The sequence below is a fragment of the Helianthus annuus genome, chromosome 10 (genome assembly GCF_002127325.2).
Source record: "Helianthus annuus cultivar XRQ/B chromosome 10, HanXRQr2.0-SUNRISE, whole genome shotgun sequence".
In the NCBI taxonomy this organism is placed as follows: domain Eukaryota; kingdom Viridiplantae; phylum Streptophyta; class Magnoliopsida; order Asterales; family Asteraceae; genus Helianthus; species Helianthus annuus.
In genome coordinates, this window is record NC_035442.2 from 180,817,702 (window position 1) to 180,841,232 (window position 23,531).

The window sequence follows — 23,531 nt, forward strand, 5'->3', positions numbered from 1 at the left end:
TTAGAAAAACAAGGCTGTTGATGATTACGAAAGCGATTTATATAATGTTACTGCCTGCCATTAATATATAGTCAGCCATTGTGAATTCAAGAGTACAAATGGAAAAACAAACAATTTTACATAACTATAAGTTACAACTGCTAATCCTTTTGAAATAAAGATAACACCAGGTCTGTATGTACAGAGAAGAGTTGTGTGTCCACAAATAGCTGTCTCACAAATAAAAAAAATACACATCTTAGTATCAATAATAAAGAACTAAAATCGTAATCCAACACTAAAACAAAGCATAGTTTTCTAGATGGCTAAACCAACTTTAAGTTGACCTTCAATAGTCAAATTTTCACAGATTTTCTGAAAATAGCTGACAGGGGCATCTACTTGAAAATTAATAATTAATTTTTATTTAAAATTTGGACACACCATAGGGACCATCCATGTAATTTACTCTGATGTGTATGTATATCACATAAGCATTTTCTGCTTATGTGGCACTGGCACAACATTAAGCAGGGTCAGTGGGCCACATCAGCAATTCACAGCTAAAATCAGTTAAAAGGGAGGTAATTGTTGATCAATTGCAAGTTACATCTAATTTAAAGGTAGCTGATAAAACTGGAAGAAATGTGAAGTTGGTTTCTAGTGCAGTTTTGTCCTAATATTATTATAGGTAATAAAAAAAACAGCAAAAACGCATATGATAACTTAAAGTGAAAGAAATACTTGTACTATATACCTTCATAAAAGGTCGATCACGACTAGGAAAAGACTCGATGAAACTCTCCTTCAATAGCAACGATACCTGAGGTTCAATGGACAACAACATAAAGCAGACATTCAAACCTAACATCATCAATTTGTAAATATGGGAAGAGAGAGAGAGAGAGAGAAACCTTGTCATCATTGGACTGAACATTTGTAATTGTGTGAGAACGTAGGTTAGAGCAAAGTGAATCCAAATAAGATCTTAATACTCTCAAGAATCCCTTTGCAGCTTCTACCTGTATGTGTTCGTTCAACAACAATCATGTCATCTGTGCTTGCACTGTCACTGTATTTATTTTGATATCGGCAAACTTCCAGTTCTTCCCGGTTGAGCACAAAATGAAAACTTAATTTACATTTTAAGATCATTTTCAACTACCCAAGTTACAATTTATTACCGACTGTAGCAACAAATGACCTGTTCGGCTGGTGGTCATTTTTTTGCCGATTTTAGCACATAATTCTGACATCGCATATGTATTTGCTATTTCACCACATATGTATATGTCATGTGGCATTGTGTCCAATTTGATGTTGACATTTACAACATTATTTTTAAATTCTAACTTCTCAAACATCATTTTTACAAACTTGCAAATAAATGTACTTTTTAATTTTCATTAGCATATGGAATATCTCAAATTGTGGCTTTCATGGCATCAATTACTTGCACAGAGTAATATTGTAGGTCAAGTCGGTTAAGATGAGGTCCGTTTTTAAAATTGGTAATGAAAGTTACAAGCTGGCTTGTTTTTTTAACCTAATTTGAAGTTAGTTACTAAAATTGATGAACGTGTAGAGCTCATTTATCTTACATGCAGTTTGCCGTTTTGTAAATTGAAACATATGATAAATAAAAATAGTAGAATATCATAACAAATGTGAATTAGGACTCATGAATGTTCCAAACAGTAATTGACGAAATAATGGTGGTGGTGGGTGGGGGGTGGGGGTGGGGGTGGGTGGGGGGTGGGGGTGGGGGTGGGTGGTGGGTGGTGGTGGTGGGGTGGTGGTGGTCGTGGTCGCCGTCGTAGTAGTAATGATAATAAACCAACAATAGAGTGTAACATCTGGTCTCTCATACCACCAATATTGTCCACTTTGCCCACAAAGAGTTCACGGATTGGATTTGTGCAAGCTTAACTGTGGAGTTCTCTCATCCACAGCCATTGCGCCGAAAATGCGTTGGTGGTGGTATTTAAGGTCTAGTATTTCCTTATGAATCCAACATCTGTCATATCAACGACCGATGTGGGATTTTCCTAGGATGTTACGGTAAGAGAAATGGGTAATTTAAATTGGGATTAAAGAAAGACATACCTGCACATCTGTGCAATCATAAACCGGCCTCTTTTTCCCTAAATAACTTTCGCCCACAAGTTGAGCATGATACGGAGTTAATGCGGCATACAACTCTTTGTACTTGGGGAAATGTGGTATTGATAATGATTTGACCTAATGAAGGGACAAATAATATTAGAAAGTAATAAATAAACTTCTTGACGGTTACAGTGTAAAGGGGTAAAACCTTGAACATCCAAAAAAATGCAAAATATTTTTATAAAGAATATATAGGGCCGGGGTTTAATGATTCAGCACTTGTAATAGAAGATTATTAAATATGCACCTGGTTCTTGTTTGCATCAACAAGAATGACATTTCCCGACTTGGATTGTACTTCAGCAGTTTTGCTCTTCACACCAACCTGCTCACAACATACATTATTATCAGTATATAACAACAAATGTATAAACAAAAAGAAACATCGATCACGGAGGAAAATTGACATTTTAACACTTGCGATTTATGTATTAATTTGAGTCTTATAATAATGGTATTTGGAAATAGAACAAAACTCACTATAAAAGGTACTGGTGCATCCAAAAAGTCTAGCATGTCATTTGGCAATACCTGAAGCAAAAACATCATTTAAATTCAGTGAGTATAGCTAAATTATAGCCTTATTAACTTAAAAGAGTCGTAAACACGTACTGGCATAAAGAAGCTCTGCCACTGGTAGGGACGAATTAAAGGGATAATTGACAACACAGAGGCAGATAATATTCCCTGAGATACAAATATACAAATTATTACCCTAATGATAGAATGGCAAGACGATAAAGAAAATATACAATACTAGTTTTAAAGGAAATACAATATATGCTATTTTATAAGTATAGCTGAATAAGTTTTTTTAACTTTTTGAGTTTTGATGATGAAAAGACGACATCAGCAGCTGAGTAACAAAGATAAGGTACCAAGCACAGACTACAAGAAGCATAAAAACAAAGTGAATTACGATTATAGATAACATACGAACCAGATTAGAACACACAAACACAATTTGCTTTTCCAGCAGAGCACCTACAAATATCGTCAAGATCTGTACAGGGACATGGAAAAACAACATTTTTGATCAATAGTCAAGCAGCACATTGATCGAACACTATTAACGATTAAGAAAGATTAAGAATTACATGCTCAAGACGCAAGGCGCCACATAGGCTTGAAATTGCCCACACTGATAAAGCTGTTGCTTCTTCCTCCACAGCAAGTGCTTTGTGAGCCTACACTACCAAACACATGTTACGCTCCACCATCAAAGACGATTTCATATGGAAATTGATATTCCACAAAAGATAACTACCTCTGCCAGTTCAAAACTTGTGTTGCATGACATCAAATCAACTTTTGAACCAGCAATATGCAAAACTGTTTCATCAGGTCTATGATATTCCAAAGGATGCAGGTGGTCCAATGGGTGGAATCTAATTGTTGAACCTCTAGCAGGGACACATAAACGATTATACTCGCAGATAATCTGCAACGATCCATGGTTGCTGGTCTGCAATTTTAAGTTGTTTTAGTGTGAGAAATGGGAATATAACTTAAAGGGTCAACAACAAAGTTCAGGAAAAAAAAAAAAAAAACCTTGGCCCAATCAAGAATCTCGTTATGGTCGTTATCTTCTTGACCAGAAAAAGATGCCTCTTCTGTTTCTGGTGAATCAACATCACTCCTAAAGCTCCTGTCTTCACTAGGAGAACCCTGAAAACTGTATCACCAACTAAACATTTTCAATAGGGAAACAAACTAGAAACATTATCATCATTACACATTTTTTTGCCAGATCTGGTATAGACACAACTAGCTACATATATGGTTGACCTAAAAAATAGTTTAAATACATATGTAGCCAAGATTTAAAAAAAAAAAAAAAAGTTAAATCGTTGGTGGCCTCCACGTACATTTTGCATATAACATCAACAACCCCTACTATGGTGCCTCCACGTAGGGCTGTGCAACGGTTCAGAACCGGACCGAACCGAACCGGGAACCGTTACACGCTGAATATAAGAACCGGAACTGAACCTTCTAAAAACCGGTTCGGTTCGGTTCGGAACCGGGTTAAACGGTTCTCTTGTAGAGGGTTCCGGTTGTCAATTACATCTCCAAATTAAGAACACAATCAAGTGTTAACAATTCACCTTAGAGCTTCCTTTTTTTGGTTGTCACGTTAATTGATAGTACCTGTTTTTAAGTTTAAATTTATATTTGCCAAGTATAATTAGATGTTCAAAAATACAGCAAAGTATATATATATTGTAGTTTTGGTATTATATAAGATAGCACATTAATTATTTTTTTCTTTATGACTGACAACACAATTAAATAATACTACAAATATATTTGTTCAATCTACATCTCGAAGTCTTTGGTTGTGGCTAAACATAAATGATGCTATCACAAAGTTCTAGTGTAGATAAACATATAATGTTTAAAGTTTAAACCTAACTCGGTTCTAGCAGTTCTTTGAACGGACCCGGTGGTTCCGAACCGAACCGGGAACCGTTTTCACCAAAATTTAAGAACCGGAAACGGAAACGGAACCGGACCCTGAATACAAGAATATGGTTTGGATCTAGCAGTTCGGTTTCTGTTCCCCGGTTCTAGCGGTTCGGAACCATGAATTGCTCAGCCCTATCCACGGATCAAAGTGAAAAGTTCAAAAATTAGTGAAGGTAAGGGTTTACCTTGATGAAGAATCCGAGCTATCATATTGATGGTAGCGAAGAAGAGGCAGGATTGCATTTGGTATCTGCTTTTGAGTATCGTGTTTGTTGGAAACCGTATCATCAACAGCAGGACTGTCACATTCTTTGCTAGATGAATCCATCTCTATTTCAGGACCAACTGGTGTAACACAATCACTGACTCTTTCACTGGCAGAATTGCTCACGGTTAATTGGACACTTTCTGTGGTTCCATTACACAGTTCTTGAGATCCATAATCAGCTATTTTGTCCTCCAAACATACTTCATTGTCATACACTGATTCCACTTCTAAATTGCTGATACATTTAGTTAATCGTTCCAGTCTTTCTTCAATGAAGATGCTACACATAATTATGAACAAATTATTATTAATGGTATTTATTTCAGATAACAAAACCTTAATATTTATAATGATATCAAAATTGACAACCAATCTTCAAATATCCTTGGAGAATCAGAAATGAACATGGTAATAAACAGAAGACTCACGGTTCATGAATGTCATCCGAAAGCTCATTTCATGCTAAAATAAGTTTTAAGTGTTTGCATTATGCAATATGCATGTCTAATCATCATAGTCTTACAAACGATCAATTTTCTAACTTTTTTCCACTTTTACTTGCAATCAAAAGCCAGATAGGGTTTAAAAGGTTAATTACTTACAATCAAAAGCCAGAATGGCCATGAAAAAATGGATTCACATCAATTAACTGTGGACAAACCTGTTCAAGACTCCAAAATGCAGTTCAAAAAATGGAAGCCTTGTGAGAATGCAATAACACCGACGGGTTGTCAAAATATGGCGGCTCAAAGGTGGGGAAGAAAGTTGTCCATCTCCCATCATAGAAATTAATCTAGAAGGTTGTTGCACCAGCTCATCAACTAGAACACAGCATCCATACAGAATTGAATCATCTGCACCCTGCAGTGTTAAAAGATCAAAACACAGAAAGAGTGTTAAAACGTGTGAGGATGTATCATATATCATATATGTATGTGTATATTAATGTGCACACACATATGCTCCGACACTGTCATAAACACAGACACAGAAACAAACACACACACACACACACACGGAGAGGGAGACAGATACACAGAGACGGAGGAACGCATGCACACGCACACATCCACATGTGTTGTATATACATGCATTCATATATTGTATACATATACATATGCATATATGATAGTGTGTGTGTTTACACAATGAACTTGTCGACTCCTAGTTAAGTACTATCTTGAAACCAAGGTTAGTAAAAGTTTGTTCAAGTTCACAGATTTACTTATTAAGGAATATAGTAGTCTAGTCAAGCAACAGTCCATATTAATTGGCAAAGAAGTTTTTATACGTAGATTATAAAACTAGTGCGCAATCAAGGTTTAGAAGTCACAGGTCGAATATAAAAAACACCCCAAAATAATGTTGAAAATGCTGCCGAGAAAATAATTGGAAAAAATAAACTCCATGGATTTACCTGCAGCCTGAATACAAAGGATAGATCATTTTGTTTGACGTGTTCCTAGAAAAAATACCAACATGTTAGAAATGGCATAGCAACAAAGATACTTGGTTCAAAAGCTAAAACGAAACGTGCTTTAAATATTTTGTTTACTTTGGTTAAATATATAGGCTACCATGATAAAAAAAAGAAATAAGTGTGATTCTATTTTTCTATCAAAGAGCAGTTGATAATTATAAATGGAGCACCAAACCTCAGAACCATCTTTTAGCAGATCATAGCAGAAAAAAAAAAAAAAAAACTCATGTGAAGGTAAAACATGGAAACAAATATACCTGTCCAAGAAGTATTTCGTTCAGTTCACTCATCGATGGCGTTCTCTCAATAGTGTGAACCTGAGAGTTCAAGCAGCAACAATTAGGTGCAACAAAACCCATAAAATGTCATTCAACAAGACTGGTACACGCAAATTCACAAGATGAACACGCAATTTTCCCAAAATAGTCATTTACTCCTCTAGATGAACGCAAACTAAATTCTGAACTGATACAAGATGTAAAAGAATAAGTTATGGAAATCACTGCAACCCTGAGGAATTAATATATATTAATATATATATATATATATATATATATATATATATGTAGTATACTATATTGATTATGATCTACCTATGTAATATGCATAACTGTAAGTAAAACATATCCATTCGTGTGCAAAATCAGTGTTCAGTGAACATGTTAGCATCTCTTTGTAGATGGTTGATCTTTAGACATTACAGCTCTAATTTACAACTGACAACTTCAAGTTACAAACATATGTTCCTACCTCCAATCCACCAGGAAAGCAGAACGAAAGGAGATCCTTAGACCTTAAAGGCAGTTGTTTGTCAGGAGGGTATACAAAAAGAACCTGAAAGTACACGCATATGATCAGAAAGATATTACATAAAAAAAGTTTTACTTGTTTAATATTAGGAGAGCCTGTGGGACCTGCACCTGAGGCTCGAGATTTGGCTCTACACGAAACTGATTCTGAACACTAAGTGCACTACGAAACCTCCCCGGAACATCAGATCTTCTACCAAAATACTGCCTTTGAAGTGCTTGAATGTCACAGTTTGGATGCAATCCAACCACTACCATGCTCTCAAATAGCCTCGATGGTTCTTTTAATATCCTTTGGTGCTGAAACATTTATAAATGATAAGCTATCAATCATGAAGAATGAAATCAAAATGAAAGGTTATGGAAAGTATGTATATTGTATTAAGAAGATAGGTACCAGGGCCTGTAATTGAAAGCTTGCCCATTGACGCTTTTGGCTGGTTAATACTTCTGGATTGTAGGTTCTAGTTTTGTCTTCAAGGGGAGGGGAGAAGCCTTTTAGTACTCTGAAAACTTGAGTCTGAAGCTTTTGAAGAGGGCTACCGCTATCCCCTTTCGATGAAAATACAACTGATGGTCTTGCTGCTGCAGGTGATGGTGGATTCAGGGAAACATCTTCAGTTGTGTGCTGCACAAAGAATGAAGCACCCCAACCTGTGCTATTATTTGGCTCTTCATTCCCCTTCTCCATGAGTGCAATTCTCTCTGTCAATGCTAAATTTTAAGAGAAATTACAAGCATGATTTTTTAATTCGAACATTAACTACAAAATGCGGTAAATAACATCAACACGACGCAATTAAACATCCTCTGTGCAACTATAGACTAGCAGCAGGCACATATGATAATATTACCTTTCTTTGAGCCAAATCAAAAGAAACTTTATGATCCACACATAGAAAAGTAAAGAAAGGAAGCACAAAATAATAAAAAGTAGTCCTCCATCTAAAGGTAGTACAATAATTGTTGTTGTACAAACCCTGGCCTCAACCAATCTACTGGCACATGAGCACTAGTTTTCGGTGAAAAACATATACAGAATTTGATCGTAAACGGACCTACATGAGGTTAATAGACACAAGTATAAATTGGCATAATTTTAGAGATAACAGATCGGTAAACAGAAAGAAAGTTGGAATTAGAAAAGGCGATTAAAGAAGAAACTTACTTCTTGTATAGTAAGTGGTATATTGGGTTGGGTTAGGGCTATAGATACAGCAGGATCACGCGTATCCCCCTCCTGCTGCTGCTGCTGCTGCATCCATCGAGATCGAGAGAGAGAGGGAGAAAAGAAGAAGAAGAAAGTGGAAGGAGAGTTTCTCAGGCGGCCATACCAAAGTATTATTGTTATTTCTTTTATTTTTTTCTTAATAAAATAAAGAAAACCCCCTGCTTGGCTTGCTTTCTTCATTAATATTTATTTATTGCTTTAATTAATTAATTTAGATTTATGAAGCCTTTGGTTTGGTTTGCTTCTTACCAGTCGTCAAGCACGACTATTTCGTCATCTTCATTAATTGGAAAATGTCATCAGCTGCGAGTAAATGTTTTTAAATGCACTTTAATTGTCACAAGAACTAATTCAATTTCACATCATTTAGTAATAAAATGTATTTATACAACTTCTATATATCACTCTCCATAATTATTATGTTGATATAAAAGTTAACAAATCAATATAAAAAATTTATATACAACTTCTAATGTGTTCCTCTATCAAGTTGTTCAAAGTTCTAATCTCACAGGATAAGTCGAGTGTCGAACCATGAGTAGTATTGTGGAAAGTGTTTGTTAATTAAGTACTAAAAATCGAATTGCAAGAATGTAAAATCGAGTATTTGAGTGTGTTGAACTAACTTAAAACTTGCTAAAAAGAGTTTGTAACAATGAAAAAAAAGATGGTTCCTCCGGATTTTAGACTCAAAGTGGGTTTCAATTATGTGTTCAATTGTAATGAGCACATAGACATGATCGTATAATTCAATTAATAGATGGTGATTATTCAACGACTAAGTACTTTGATTGCAATACAATGAAAGGTTATCATATAAACATCAGTGAAATTACCAAACTCAATTCCTATCAAATATATCGCAATTACTAAAACTCTCAGGAATTGAATGAACTAAAACTAGGTTCAAATAAAAATCAACCGTTTACAACCAATCAATTAAATCAACAGATAAAAAGCATCAAATGCATAGATTACCGAAGTCAATGACAATAAAGAACACATAAAATTCATCCACTTACAAGAATCCTCTACCCGGAGGAAACCACGAAAGATTTAGCCGCTCATGTTGGTGATTTGATCTTCAGTTGCTCGAATCATGGCTGAATTCATCTTCACAACCTTCAATTTGATGAAAACGATGATGAAAAAGGGTAAAAGATTGTCCCAGAAATGCTCCTAGATCACCAATTTCCGTCACACAGCTGGATATTTCGTTTAGGGTTTACAAAAATGCTTTTTATACCTTCAAAAATCTTCCTCGTATCTTCTCCTAAACCGCGTCGTAAGTTACGGTTATCTGCCGTAGCTTAGCGCACACCTTCTGTTTTATTCGTTACAACTCTGCCCGGCCGTAACTTACGGCGGATTTTCCAGCTTTTCATGCCTCCCTTTTTAACCTTCACCAAATGACCATTATGTCCCCAAACTTCATTCTTCCATGTTTTCCATGCTTCCAAGCTATGATACTCAACAGCTAGAGTGATAGTGGATGGGGAAACTTGCAGGTCCAGAGGCTTCGGCTTTGTCACTTTTGCATACATTGAGGTTGCTTGTGTTGTAATCCAAGCGATTGATCAAAGTATGTTTTTTTTTTCCATTTCTTACACTTTTTGGTTACTTCGTTTTTACTGAGGTTGTTTGCGCTGTAATCCAAGTGATTGATCAAAGGGTATTTTTTTTCCATTTGTTACACTTTTTGGTTACTTCGTTTTTGTTATGCTCTGATCCATGAAAATTGCAATGTTAGTATTGTCATATTTTTTAAGACTCGGTTAGCTTTGAAAAATAGCCAAAATACCTTCAAGGCTTTAAAAAAGGATAAGAGTGTCAATAAGTATAGTTTGGTTTAACGGATAAAGAAGTAATTTTAGCATGAGAAGTTAAAAAACGGACATGTAAGTTGCACATTTAGGATGGATATGTATAAAAATGAATTTCATGAGAGTTGCATGGTAGATTGGTGCGAGTGAACTAGGCCAATGATAGATAGACCACAAGGTAGTGGCGGTTTTCGGGGAAGTGATGGCTATGGTGGAGGTGGTGGTAGCTATGGTGGTGGCGGTGACGGTGACGGTCGTGGGCTTAGTGGCTATGGAGGTAGTGGGGACTGTGGTGGAAACAGTTTCCGTAATACTAGTGGTGGGTTTGGCGGTGATGTAACCCCATCAAAATCGACCCGTTTCAAAATCCGACCCGTTTTAAAAATACGGATCCTAAACTTTAAAACTCGGAAATTTTCGCGAAATAAATAATCCTTGAAAGATTTTTATCCTTAAAAAGATTCGCTTATAAATATGGGCATTTATTTATTTATTTGTTTAGTTAATTAAATTAATTAATTATTTAGTTATTTAATTAAATCTTATGGTAATTAAAATTATTAAACTAACCTAGTTAGTATAGTTAGCCTTAACAAAGGAAACATATTAACATAGTTGGAAGTGGAGTTAATGGAGTTACGATCATTTGGGACCAAGCTGCAATTTATGAAACTTTATTGAAAGTTATCAAAAAGAAACAAGAAAAATGGCGTAGCCCGGACTCGAACTCGGGTCTCCACCCGGTTCGGAAACAGCACACGCACACAAAACAAACCACTCCACTATAGTTTGTTTCTATTAAGAATTTCAATCTTCAAAATCCTTATACACCCGCAGAATGCGGGATTTCTTCATTTAAAATAGTTGCCGCCCAAACCAGAACACAAACAAATGGCATCTTCATAATTATCGAATCTGATTAGTCAGGATTGGCGTTTCCTTTTTCTCGTGATTTCCTTTTTTACAACCGTATTTCCTTTTGAACTTCTACTAAATTTCGGTGATTGATACGAATTAACGCGTTTCCTTTTTGTCTATCAATCACGAACCCGGACACTATCTTGTCTCCATACTTCACCCTTATTTACTATATAAGATCACCCCATCCCTCACAACCCCACACATCTCGTTTGACTCGTATCTCACCGGAGTCGTAACCGAAGATCTACTGAAGCTCCAACCAGTCGCCGGAACAAACTGCACGCCACCGGAGTTCGGAGCATTCGCAACGGCTCACGCCGTTTCCTCATCGTTTCGACGACATCAGAACATCGCCGGAATCACGTAATCACGCTGGAGGAATCACTCGTCCTTTTCGTTCCGATAACATCTCTCGTTCGTTCTCTTGGATTTCTCCAATCCTTACTCGTGCATTGCTTACAAGAAATCGCAACGCAACCAATGTGAGCATACCCGATCCCTTTTGACGCTTTATTATCTTTGGGATGCAATACATGTTCTTTGAATCAAATACACAAACATGCTAAAACTTTTAAACAAATAATCTTTATATATGTTTATACGTGTTATACTTATAATCATACGTGTTATACTTGAAATCCTATGTGTTTAAGTTCATATGCTTATAATTAGTTATTGTCATGGAGAATTTGTTTAAAGACATTTTTATACATATACTCAAACTTGTATGCTCGTCAATACTTTTGTATTGATCTATGCTTTAACATGTATTGCAGGTTGTGATGATACAATGAATCTAGTAGGATTGCCTAGAAACACATTTAAATTTTAATACTTGCAAACCTGTTGTAATTTGTTTCCAATCTTGTAATAAACCATTATTATGAAATGAAATTTATTTACTTGAATACTTGTCGCATTTTATTTATTTCAAACTTGTGGTATTTCTAGTTCAAACAATGTAAAAATGAAATCATTAAATACCTGACACAAATAGCGTTATGATGTCTCTTGCAATCTATTTCGTCTCATCCCAATGTTTCTGCCATCGGTTGGGGTGTGACGGATTGGTATCAGAGCCATAACTATAGGGAATTAGGAAAAGTAGGATGCTTTTACATAGTCTATAGTTTAGGAACTGTTCTCACTATGTGTTCTTTAAAACTACTTTCTTTCTATCTCATTTGCTTCCTTCTACTCTCATTGGTCTTTAAACATACATGCCTTTCCAAAGGCTAACACAATACACACTTGGAGGCGTTGAAGACACTCTTATAACACAATCGAAACAATTCACCAAAATAGGGGTAATTCCCACATTTGGTGATGACTTTCACTCAGCTATACATTGAATTTTGCACGAAATCTACCCTCAAGTTAGGAGTGATATCCAAATCTTGAAGGAAATTTCCATTTCATATTCTAGTGGACCATTATCTTTTGATAGGTACCAACCACACTAGAATACGATGTTATCAAGTTAGAGGTGAAACTTGCATCTTGTTAGCTAGTCCCACTCTTCGATTTTCAATCTCGTCAAAGTTTCGATTTTCCCAATCGATTAAAGACGTGTAGTAACTGGAAGGACAAATACCGTTAGTCGCTTCTCGATGAGAGTATTTGTCTATTAGGCCAAAGCACGTTTCCTTAATTCGAAAAGGACTTCGATTTATTTTGGAATAGTCTTATGTTATGTTCCGTGACAACCCACGTTTTACATTGAATCTCTTTAATGTTATACCTCAAATTTTATGTGGTTTAATACCTTACGACCTCGGTCACCTCGGTGTCGGGGGGCGCACATTATAACTCTACGACCTCGGTCACCTCGGTGTCGAGGGGCGCACATTATAACTTTACGACCTCGGTCACTTCGGTGTCGAGGGATGCACATTTACGACCTCGGTCACTTTGGTGTCGAGGGACGCACATTATAACATTTACGACCTCGGTCACTTGGGTGTCGAGGGACGCACATTTACGACCTCGGTCACTTCGGTGTCGACGGACGCACATTAACATTTACGACCTCGGTCACTTCGGTGTCGAGGGACGAACCTTTAAGACCTCGGTCACTTCGGTGTCGAGGGACGCACATTTACGACCTCGGTCACTTCGGTGTCGAGGGACGCACATTTACGACCTCGGTCACTTCGGTGTCGAGGGACGCACATTATAACATTTATGACCTCGGTCACTTCGGTGTCGAGGGACACACATTATAACATTTACGACCTCGGTCACTTCGGTGTCGAGGGACGCACATTTACGACCTCGGTCACTTCGGTGTCGAGGGACGCACATTTACGACCTCAGACACTTTGGTGTCGAGGGACGCACATTATAACATTTACGACCTCGGTCACCTTGGTGTCGAGGGACGCACATTATAACTTTACGGCCTCGTTCACTCCGGTGACGAAGGATGCACAATACTCTAGTAATTCTCCCTACACGAGCCACATACATACATAAACATATCATACTAATCCTTTTCATACACAATCTATATCTATGAATTCAAAATATCACCACAAGATTTACTCCACTCATATTCCCAAAAATGGAAGCTTATCATCAAGATAGGAGTGATTTCCTTACCTTGATGATTAGCTCCGCTCACTTTTCAACTTCACAAATAAGCTAGGGGTGATTCCCTCACCTCGGTGATCGTTACCAACCTTTTTTCTCCTTTTTCCTCAATGAAACTTTATCATGCTAACCATGCGGTCAAGTTTTTATCGTTATCATTTTGCCAACTACTCTTACTTACGCATTTCCAACACACTTCACATTTCAAAACCTCTAACATTTTAGCATGAATGCCATCCTTTCAAAAGTTTTCCTTTTAGATTTCGAGTACGAAATCTCCTAAAGTAGGGGAGACTGTAACCCCCGTCAAACTCGACCCGTTTCAAAATCCGACCCGTTTTTAAAATACGGATCCTAAACTTTAAAACTCGGAAATTTTCGCGAAATAAATAATCCTTGAAAGATGTTTATCCTTAAAAAGATTCACTTATAAATATGGGCATTTATTTATTTATTTGTTTAGTTAATTAAATTAATTAATTATTTAGTTATTTAATTAAATCATATGGTAATTAAAATTATTAAATTAACCTAGTTAGTATAGTTAGCCTTAACAAAGGAAACATATTAACATAGTTGGAAGTGGAGTTAATGGAGTTACAATCATTAGGGACCAAGCTGCAATTTATGAAACTTTATTGAAAGTTATCAAAAAGAAACAAGAAAAAGGGCGTAGCCCGGACTCGAACTCGGGTCTCCACCCGGTTTGGAAACAACACACGCACACAAAACAAACCACTCCACTACAGTTTGTTTCTATTAAGAATTTCAATCTTCAAAATCCTTATACACGCGCAGAATGCGGGATTTCTTCATTTAAAATAGTTGCCGGCCAAACCATAACACAAACAAATGGCATCTTCGTAATTATCGAACTTGATTAGTCGGGATTGGCGTTTCCTTTTTCTCGTGATTTCCTTTTTAACAACCGTATTTCCTTTTAAATTTGTACTAAATTCCGGTGATTGATACGAATTAACGCGTTTCCTTTTTGTTTATCAATCACGAACCCGGACACTATCTTGTCTCCATACTTCACCCTTATTTACTATATAAGATCACCTCATCCCTCACAAACCCACACATCTCATTTGACTTGTATCTCACCGGAGTCGTAACCGAAGATCTACTGAAGCTCCAACCAGTCGCCGGAACAAACTGCACGCCACTGGAGTTCGGAGCATTCGCGACGGCTCACGCCGTTTCCTCATCGTTTCGACGACATTAGAACATCGTCGGAATCACGTAATCACGCCGGAGGAATCACTCGTCCTTTTCGTTCAGATAACATCTCTCGTTCGTTCTCTTGGATTTCTCCAGTCCTTACTCGTGCATTGCTTACAAGAAAGCGCAACGCAACCAATGTGAGCATACTCGATCCATTTTGACGCTTTATTATCTTTGGGATGCAATACATGTTCTTTGAATCAAATACACAAACATGCTAGAACTTTTAAAAAAATAATCTCTATATATGTTCATACGTGTTATACTTGTAATCATACGTGTTATACTTGTAATCATACGTGTTATACTTGAAATCCTACGTGTTTAAGTTCATATGCTTATAATTAGTTATTGTCATGGAGAATTTGTTTAAAGACATTTTTATACATATACTCAAACTTGTATGCTCGCCAATACTTTTGTATTGATCTATGCTTTAACATGTATTGCAGGTTGTGATGATACAAGGAATCTAGTAGGATTGCCTAGAAACACATTTAAATTTTAATACTTGCAAACCTGTTGTAATTTGTTTCCAATCTTGTAATAAACCATTATTATGAAATGAAATTTATTTACTTGAATACTTGTCGCATTTTATTTATTTCAAACTTGTGGTATTTGTAGTTCTAACAATGTAAAATTGAAATCATTAAATACCTGACACAAATAGCGTTATGATGTCTCTTGCAATCTATTTCGTCTCATCCCGATGTTTCCGCCATCGGTTGGGGTGTGACAGGTGAAAACTAAAATATTGGTGGCGGTGACAGGTTTGGTAGTGATTTTGGAAACACTTTTGACGATTTTGATGGCCCACAGGGACAATAATGAGCTTGACATCTAAGCAAAACGGGCTTGGCCTATACACCCGAGTTATTTCAAACGAACTGCAACAAGGTAGATAATCCTTGCTTTTCATCAGATAGTGTATTATGAAATCTGCAATTTAGATCAACTAGAAAATGTTGATGGTTGGCCTTTTTATAATTTTAATTGAAAATATTAGTTATTTACCATAGTAAAAAAATTCATTAGGCTTGACATCATACTTGAAAGCTCTACAACAGTTTGTGCCCGATGCCAATAAGGTGAGAATTCAAAATATGTGTTTTTATGTTTTAGTAGTTAATGTTCTACGTAAAAACTCAATGCAATCTGAGTTATTGAAATTGTCTCCAACCTTGCTTTTTCGGTTTCATTACATACTAAAAACCCATCCACCGGTCGGGTATACTACTAGTTATTAATAGTTTACAAGAAACAAACTATTTAAAGGTGAACGTCGACTTAGGCATTTCCACCTTAGAGTCAACGGAGGCATTGGGTGATTCGGTGTTGGGTGGGGTTTGGATCTTGCTGACGCTATCGGGAATGACCTTAGCCATCTGTTTTGCCATGAACTTCATGAGATCCTTCTTCGACATTGACTCGTCGTTGTTGTTGAAACCCTTCTTTGAACCAAACTTAGACTTGGATTTCTTGAGGTTGTTGGACAGACTGTAAAATTACTCGGAGTGTAAGGAGCTTGACCGCGGGGGTGGGGGTGGGGGAGCGACGCGTGGATGATACACGTCAACAGAAGCCCCAAAAAGCATCGGGTGGTTATGGCCATTTTTCGGGACCCACCTTTTTTGAAAAAAAAACTAACCATACCAATCACTAAACCTCCCAAACAACAATCAACCACACGTTGCCATCATCAATTTCCCTACATCATGTGAAGATACCCACGCCATTGCCCCACGCCATGTCTATGCCCCTCCACGCTGCCACTCCTGGTAGTATAAAAAGTAGGGGTGAGCAGAAAACCGAAATAACCGACCCGTAACCGAAAAATCCGGACCGAAAAAACCAAACCGAAACAAAAACCGACGGTTCGGTTTTCGGATTTTAATAACCGAAAATTTTGGTTCGGTTTTCGAATAATCATTTTCAATAAACGACAATAACCGAACCGAACCGATAAGTTTTAATAGTATACCAAATCTATATATTATTATGTTTAAGTTGTTTAAGTGTTTACCATGCTACTAAGAATTATTAATTTTATTCTTGTTTGTTAAATATTTATAATAAGAACATTACCACATTTATTTATCATTAAAAGTATCCATTGTTTACAAGAACTAACAAAGTTTAATATGAAATTTAAATGGTTTTCAAAGTATTATAAAAAAAAACGTCTTAACAAAAACTTTGGAGAAACATTAAAATAGATTAGAAGATTAGGTTTATGTGAATAATATTAATTTTAAAAGACTAAATATTTTATATATCTTAAAGATGAATGTCGGTGCCTATACAAAATTACAAAATCTGCCCTCACCCAATCCATCAAATTACAAAACTGCCCCTGAGACCTTCTCTTTCTTTATCTCCTGTCATAGACTCCGCCACCTGTTTTCTATCTTTCTTCCACTAAATCTCAGTGGTGGCCATGGCTTTAAGAAGTAGCGATTTAGTCTCGGTGGTGGCGACGGCTTTGGGGGTGAGCCGATTTACCAGCAACAATCACCTGTAACAACCTCCTTTGTTCTGCAGCCAAGGTGACGCGTCGTTAACGGTTATTACCGTCACCAAAGACGCGATGACTTCAACCGTTAACATCGAGTGTCCGAGTCTCCAGCAGTGATGGCGACGAGGAGAGAGAGACTCAGAGATAGACGAAGAGAGAGTGGCATAAGAGAGGGAGAGACCGAGGAGGGGAGACGGTGGAGGTTGATGACGGCGGCAGCGCCGCCATACACGGTGGCAGGTGACATACGACGGTGATGGATGTACGAGCCTCTCCGATTGGGCGCGTTCCGCTTACGTCACCGTGCCTCCCGGTCTCAGCCGTACCTCTTTCCTCGAATCGCGGGTCCTCTTGACGAACATCAAAGTAAGATTTGTTAATTTCACCGATTGATTTAACATTTTATGTTTATAAGTTATAACCCTAGGTACTTGGATTTCGCTTAATTGTTTGAGTATTTGTTGAATCTGTTTATCGTTATAGTGTTCTGTTGATGAGTAGATTTGTAATTGGTGAAAGGAATATAGTTGTTGGTGTATTGTTATGATAGCCACATCAGCAAGCAAACAGAAGGTAATTGGTTACGTCAGAGTAGCTTTAGAGGAGAATTTTGGTTGATTTTATTGATGTCATATGATGTTGTTGAAATCAACTTCACTATATATGAAATGAGCTTTTTGTAAAGTGTGTTTTGTTTGATATTCTTATTTGGATGCGAAAGTTGTTTCAGGAACGGTGTGTTTTCTTTATTGATTAAATGAATCATTTGTAAGTGCTCACTTGAAGAATATATTACAGTTTATACGGCTTATGTGCATTGTGCGCATTTGGGACCGTTGTATTCTGATAAGTTGATGTTTCTTTTGGTAGGAAGTACCAAAGTAGTGAGGAAATGAAGCACAGGTACTCGATTTTCGCTGAAAGTTTAGAGACGATTAGATCGCACAACAAGCGGCTATCCTATACTCTTGGAGTCAACGGTGAGTTTTTTCAACTATGTAATTCTTTATGCAAGTAGTAAGTTTGTTGCTTTAGTTAGAATTCATGTCCTGCACGGACAAGATAGTCTTGAACCCTAATTTTTCTTAACAAAAATATCTTATGGGTAAAACCGTAACGAAATCACAAACTGATGTTGCCGCCGCAACGCGCGGCATGGGTAACAACCTAGTATATATTAAAGAGAAAGGTCGGTGGGATGACCTTTCTCTTGACCTTTCTCTTCTCCTTCAAATTATTATTCCATTCCATTTATTATTATTATAATAGAACAAATGGTTAGCTATGGTTTCACTAAACCAACTTAAAAGGTGATTCACAGACAAATGATATCTTGCCATGTAGCAGTTGACTAAATTGACCCTTATGAGTTTTAGACTGATTATTTTTAGAGCACATTATACATGTAGGGTGAGACTATTTGCACACTTAGTGTAAATAGTCAGTTTAAAAAGAGTTTTTTGTTCTATATGCACACCCTGCAGTGTCGAGCTGTGGCTAAAACGTGGCATTAAAGCCATTTTTGACGTGCATATAAGAATTTTGATGTGTTAATAGATACACCCTATATATATTATATATATTAAATATATATATTATATATATTAAAGAAAAAGATCGGTGAGGAGACCTTTCTCTTCTCCTTCAAATTATTATTCCATTTAATAGACGCTTTCAAGCTTTTTCTTTTTCTATTTTATTTTCATGTTTGTGTCATATTTATTTGTTTTTTCTTTTTTCCTTTTTTTTTCGTGTTTCCCTCCGCATTCTCATCCAATCCATCAAATTATACATACATTCTACTAAAAAACAACTCTTATATCAATATATTTTCACTAAAAACAAATACTTTTTCTCTCTACTTTTCAATTAAATAATATTATCATTACATTTTTCTCTCTCCTTCACTCACAACCACTTTTAATATATAAAATTATACTGGGTGAACAGTGTCCCCCCAAATATGCAGATGAACAGTAACATTTTCTCTCTCCTCCACTCACAACCATTTTTTATTCCCTTTATAATATAAAAACTACCCCTCACATATTTTCATAGTTTGGATGAGAATGCTCTTATTTCTCTTTTCCTTCCCTATTTTTTTCGTGTTGTTTACCTTTTTGTTTTCTTTTATTTCGCGTATAAGCCGTAAATCTATTTTATGATAGGAAACGAGCGGGGTCAAATAAAATACGTTTTCATTCGATGGTATAAATTCGAGTTGGTGTACATTTTATAGTTTCGGCATAATTTTTTTACGAAAAACAAATCAAGTCAAATATAATATGTTTTTATGTTTATTATTATGTGTGGGTGTAAATTAACGTTTCAACGTAAACGATATAAATTCACGTTTCGACATAATTTTTTTTTTAAACGAGTTTGGTCAAATATAATACGTTTTCGTACTTATTTTTGTGTACCTTTCGGTTGGCCTACGTTTTTTTACTTAAATTGTTCTCGGAAACGAGCGGGGTCAAATAAAATACGTTTTCATTCGTCGGTATAAATCCGAGTTAGTGTACATTTTGACGGTGCTAGGTCTTGATACAAAGATAAGGGTGATGTAGTGGTTAAGTGGAATTCTCATTAAATAAACCACCCTGGGTTCGATTTCGTTTCTTTTGTTACCACAATGTTTATATAGGTTACACTGAGTTAGATCGGATACGTCGAAACACGCGTTTTCATATAATTAACGCATCACATAACGTGTCGTCAGCTATAAACAACCAAGGTGTCGCCGACGTAACGCGCTGTGTATCGCAATTTTAATTTACATGTCGTTTTAAAATTTACGTTTCAACGTAAATGACTCACGTTTTGACATAAACTTTTTTCTCAAGCGAGTCTGGTAAAAAATAATATGTTTTATACTTATTTTGTGTACGTTCGTAAACTGTATTTGAAGCAAGTCGGGTCAAATATAATACGTTTTCATTCAATGGCGATGTAATTTTTTTAAGTAAAGAGTCGGGTCAAATATACATTATAAATACGAGTTACTTTAACTTTCGACGCCGCCGCAACACGCGAAGGGTCAAAATCCTAGTATTAACTTAAATGTAAACATTTAAGAAAGATTCTTAAACTTTGAATTATACTTTTAAGTTTTGAATCTTACATAATATGTTTCAAAAACTGAAAAAACCGAAAAACCAAACCAAACCATTGCTAAAACCGAAAGAACTGAAACCGAAAAAACCGAATCCGAACGGTTTTTAAAAACCAAAAACCGAACTTTCGGTTACGGTTTTGATTTTACCCAAAAATCGAACCAAACCGAACTGAACCGTGCACACCCCTACTAAAAAGGACTCAAGACCACAACGTTACATGATTGCTTTCCAGGGTCACTCTTTTTTTAATTTATTAATACCAAATTCAAATTATAAAATACAAAGCTTTTTGTTGGTAAGTTATGTGTAAAATTATTTGATGCAACGCTTAAGAAATAAAGAAATGGTGGTGGAGTGGTAAGGGAGAGACTTGATGTTCTAAGGGACCCAAGTTCAATTCCTTTGCCCTTCATTATTTTCTGCGACACTTGGTGATGATGGGAGACTAAGCGAGTAGGCCGAGATCGCTAGTTTGATCCTTGAACTGAACGAGTTTTACCTCACTGCACAGTCGTGCCTTCAGGCGAGTGTTCACGGGTTTCGGCCCTAGGTGAGGGTTTTCCTCGGTTCAGATGCGAGTGTATCCCGATGTGGTGAATTTCTCTAGTAACCCATTTGGAGGATTCTTTGGTTGTTCAAAGAAAACGGAATAAAGAACAAAAAATATGTCATACAACTTTTGTTAATTTGCTTATAGAGTTAAATGCACGGATAGTCCATGTGGTTTGTCCTTTTTTCACCTTTAGTCCCTAACTTTCTAAAATTATAGCTATAGTCCCCAGCTTTTCAATTTTCGTTCCCGAATAGTCCTTGTGCCTAACATCAGTTAGTTTTCTCAGTTAAGAGGATGTGAAATGACATAAATACCCTTTCCTTAAAATATATAAAACATTAATAACCACCCCACCACCTGAAATCGTGAGCTAATTCCGAGCATATTGCCGGTCAAAAGCATCTTGGATTCAACCCCTCAAAACCGTGACCTAACTTTGAGCAGATCTGTTCCCCCACCAATTATAGCCGTAACCAGTCGCAGTTGACTGAAAATCGTGAAGTGGTTGCGTGTCACACCCCAACCAATGGCGGAAACATCGGGATGAGACGAAGTGTGAAGATTGCTCGAGACATCATAACGCTATTTGTGACAATAATTTAATAATCCAAATTTCATTTCCAAAATAAATTGTCAAAACATTACAAGAAAAGCAAATAACAACATTGTTCAACATAACATAAACAAAATTGATACAACACTTTAAACCTAAACGTCTAAGTGAGTATCTAGGCATCTTTGCTATCCGTTTTCATTTCATCATCATCAACCTGTAACATGTTTAAAAATACAATTCAATGCAAAAGCAAAGGCGAGTATACAAGTTTGGTACGTACATAGCATAAGATAAAAAGTGTGAACAATTCCTCATGGCAAGCATATGATTCAAGATAACATTAAATATGGCATGTGTCTAACATATCAAACCAAGAAAACGCAATATGCTCAAGACATAACCTCAAGTTTACGGGCGGGTCGTTAATCCTATAGCGCTACATATGTCAAGGTTTGGCTCGTACGAAGTTAATGATAAGTTCAACACATAAGAATAACCCAAGTTTAAAGTATCAAGCCATCACGTATACAAGCATGTTATAGGAACGTTCATGTGTTTAACAAAGTGTTCATGTGTAAGTTTTCAATAGGTAAACATGTTACACCCCAAAAGTGGTAAAAGTAAAAAGGGGAAATACGAGTATACTCACAAAGTTTGCATACGTTTTCCGATTATCCAATTGTTGACGAGTAGAGATTTAGAGTCCGAATGTATAAGGGTTAAAGTTCAAGTATGTTTAGAGTCGAGATTCGGTGTTTAAAACAACATAAAAATAAGATATGAGAATAACATGGAAAATAATCATTTAGTACATATGATGCTTGTTCTTGACACTAGGAAACTCGAAGGAGTTTAGATGTTTTCATGGAACAAGGTTCCATTAGAATCGTGACAAGTTATCATAGTCTAGGATGATGTAATCTAGTACCCCGACATATGAACACTAGTTCATCATCAAAGATTCGATTATTCGAATAATATATTTAGGTTATATAATATATGTCCAATAGTTCAAGCATGAGGTAGAAGATTAAAATCTTCATTTTGGTACCTCTAAATGTCATAGAAGTCATGTAGGAGGTAGGAAGATCAAGTCTTCCATTTAGGCACCTCTATGTGTTCACCACTACACTTGATGTAAAAAAAAACAACCAAGGAGGGTCATGAACATACAATAAAGAATAAGAAATATACACACTAACTAAGAGAAATCATCAAATCATGTGAGGATTGTATGTTTGGACAACCCAAGTTGTTCCATAATCACTCATGTATCAAAGACAAAGTTTGACATGACTTGTGGGTTAAAAACCCTAAACAAAACACCAAGTTTATGAGGTTTAATCCTCTGATTTTAAATGTCTCAACCTTGTTTTTAAGCTTAACCAACCATGGGATAAGTTGTAAGCATTAGGACATAGGTATGAGATGTGTTGGACACAAGTTGCATAGGTTTAAACAAGTTTTTGATGAACATAAAAACAAACAGAAAGTTTATGGACTATTTCGGGGCATTTCCAGGTCTGATTTCTCCAAGGAGAAGTCTAGGAATCGAACCCCATGATTATACAAGCAAGTAGGAAAAAGAATCGAGTGAATCGGATAAGAATTGAGTGAGTTATGCTCATTTTCGTGAAGGGGTGTCAATCTACTCGAACCCTTGCTTTCAGCTACGGTTTGGTGGATGTTTTGTGAGTTTTTAGGGTTGCAAAAGTGGTAGGGAGGCTGGTTATAAGTGGTATTTATAGGGGGAAGGATTAGGGTTTCAATGGGTTGGGCTTTAGAAGTGTTTAGAAGGGGTTACACCTTGAAACTAGCCC

General features: G+C 36.4%; 1 protein-coding gene across 4 annotated transcripts; it reads right to left on the bottom strand.

The window, feature by feature from the left end:
• Window positions 1-8,535, bottom strand: LOC110886995. 4 transcript variants are annotated; one of them, XM_022134888.2, is made up of 20 exons: window positions 8,340-8,535; window positions 8,026-8,229; window positions 7,569-7,876; window positions 7,283-7,471; window positions 7,113-7,196; window positions 6,620-6,679; window positions 6,300-6,344; window positions 5,544-5,743; window positions 4,800-5,162; window positions 3,697-3,820; window positions 3,413-3,610; window positions 3,243-3,332; window positions 3,086-3,148; window positions 2,758-2,832; window positions 2,626-2,676; window positions 2,393-2,470; window positions 2,086-2,220; window positions 894-1,001; window positions 737-802; window positions 1-209 (listed from the first exon to the last, which is right to left on the bottom strand). In XM_022134888.2, exons 3-20 carry the CDS (start codon window positions 7,860-7,862, stop codon window positions 141-143), a joined length of 2,292 nt encoding a protein of 763 aa, XP_021990580.1. In that variant the 5' UTR covers window positions 7,863-7,876; window positions 8,026-8,229; window positions 8,340-8,535; the 3' UTR covers window positions 1-140. The 4 variants fall into 4 exon arrangements, with proteins under 4 accessions (XP_021990580.1, XP_021990579.1, XP_021990581.1 ...); XM_022134887.2 differs by having other exon boundaries at window positions 7,569-7,885; window positions 8,340-8,519; XM_022134889.2 differs by lacking the exon at window positions 8,026-8,229 and having other exon boundaries at window positions 8,340-8,519.
• Between the last annotated feature and the right edge of the window lie 14,996 nt (window positions 8,536-23,531).

Coding starts and splice junctions, on each gene's coding strand:
- LOC110886995 (XM_022134888.2), bottom strand. CDS start 7,862: ATGGAGAAGGGGAATGAAGAGCCAAATAATAGCACAGGTTGGGGTGCT. Junction 3,333..3,412: donor CAAGTTTTGAACTGGCAGAG/GTAGTTATCTTT, acceptor TTGGTAGTGTAG/GCTCACAAAGCACTTGCTGT. Junction 2,221..2,392: donor TTGATGCAAACAAGAACCAG/GTGCATATTTAA, acceptor TCCCTTCATTAG/GTCAAATCATTATCAATACC.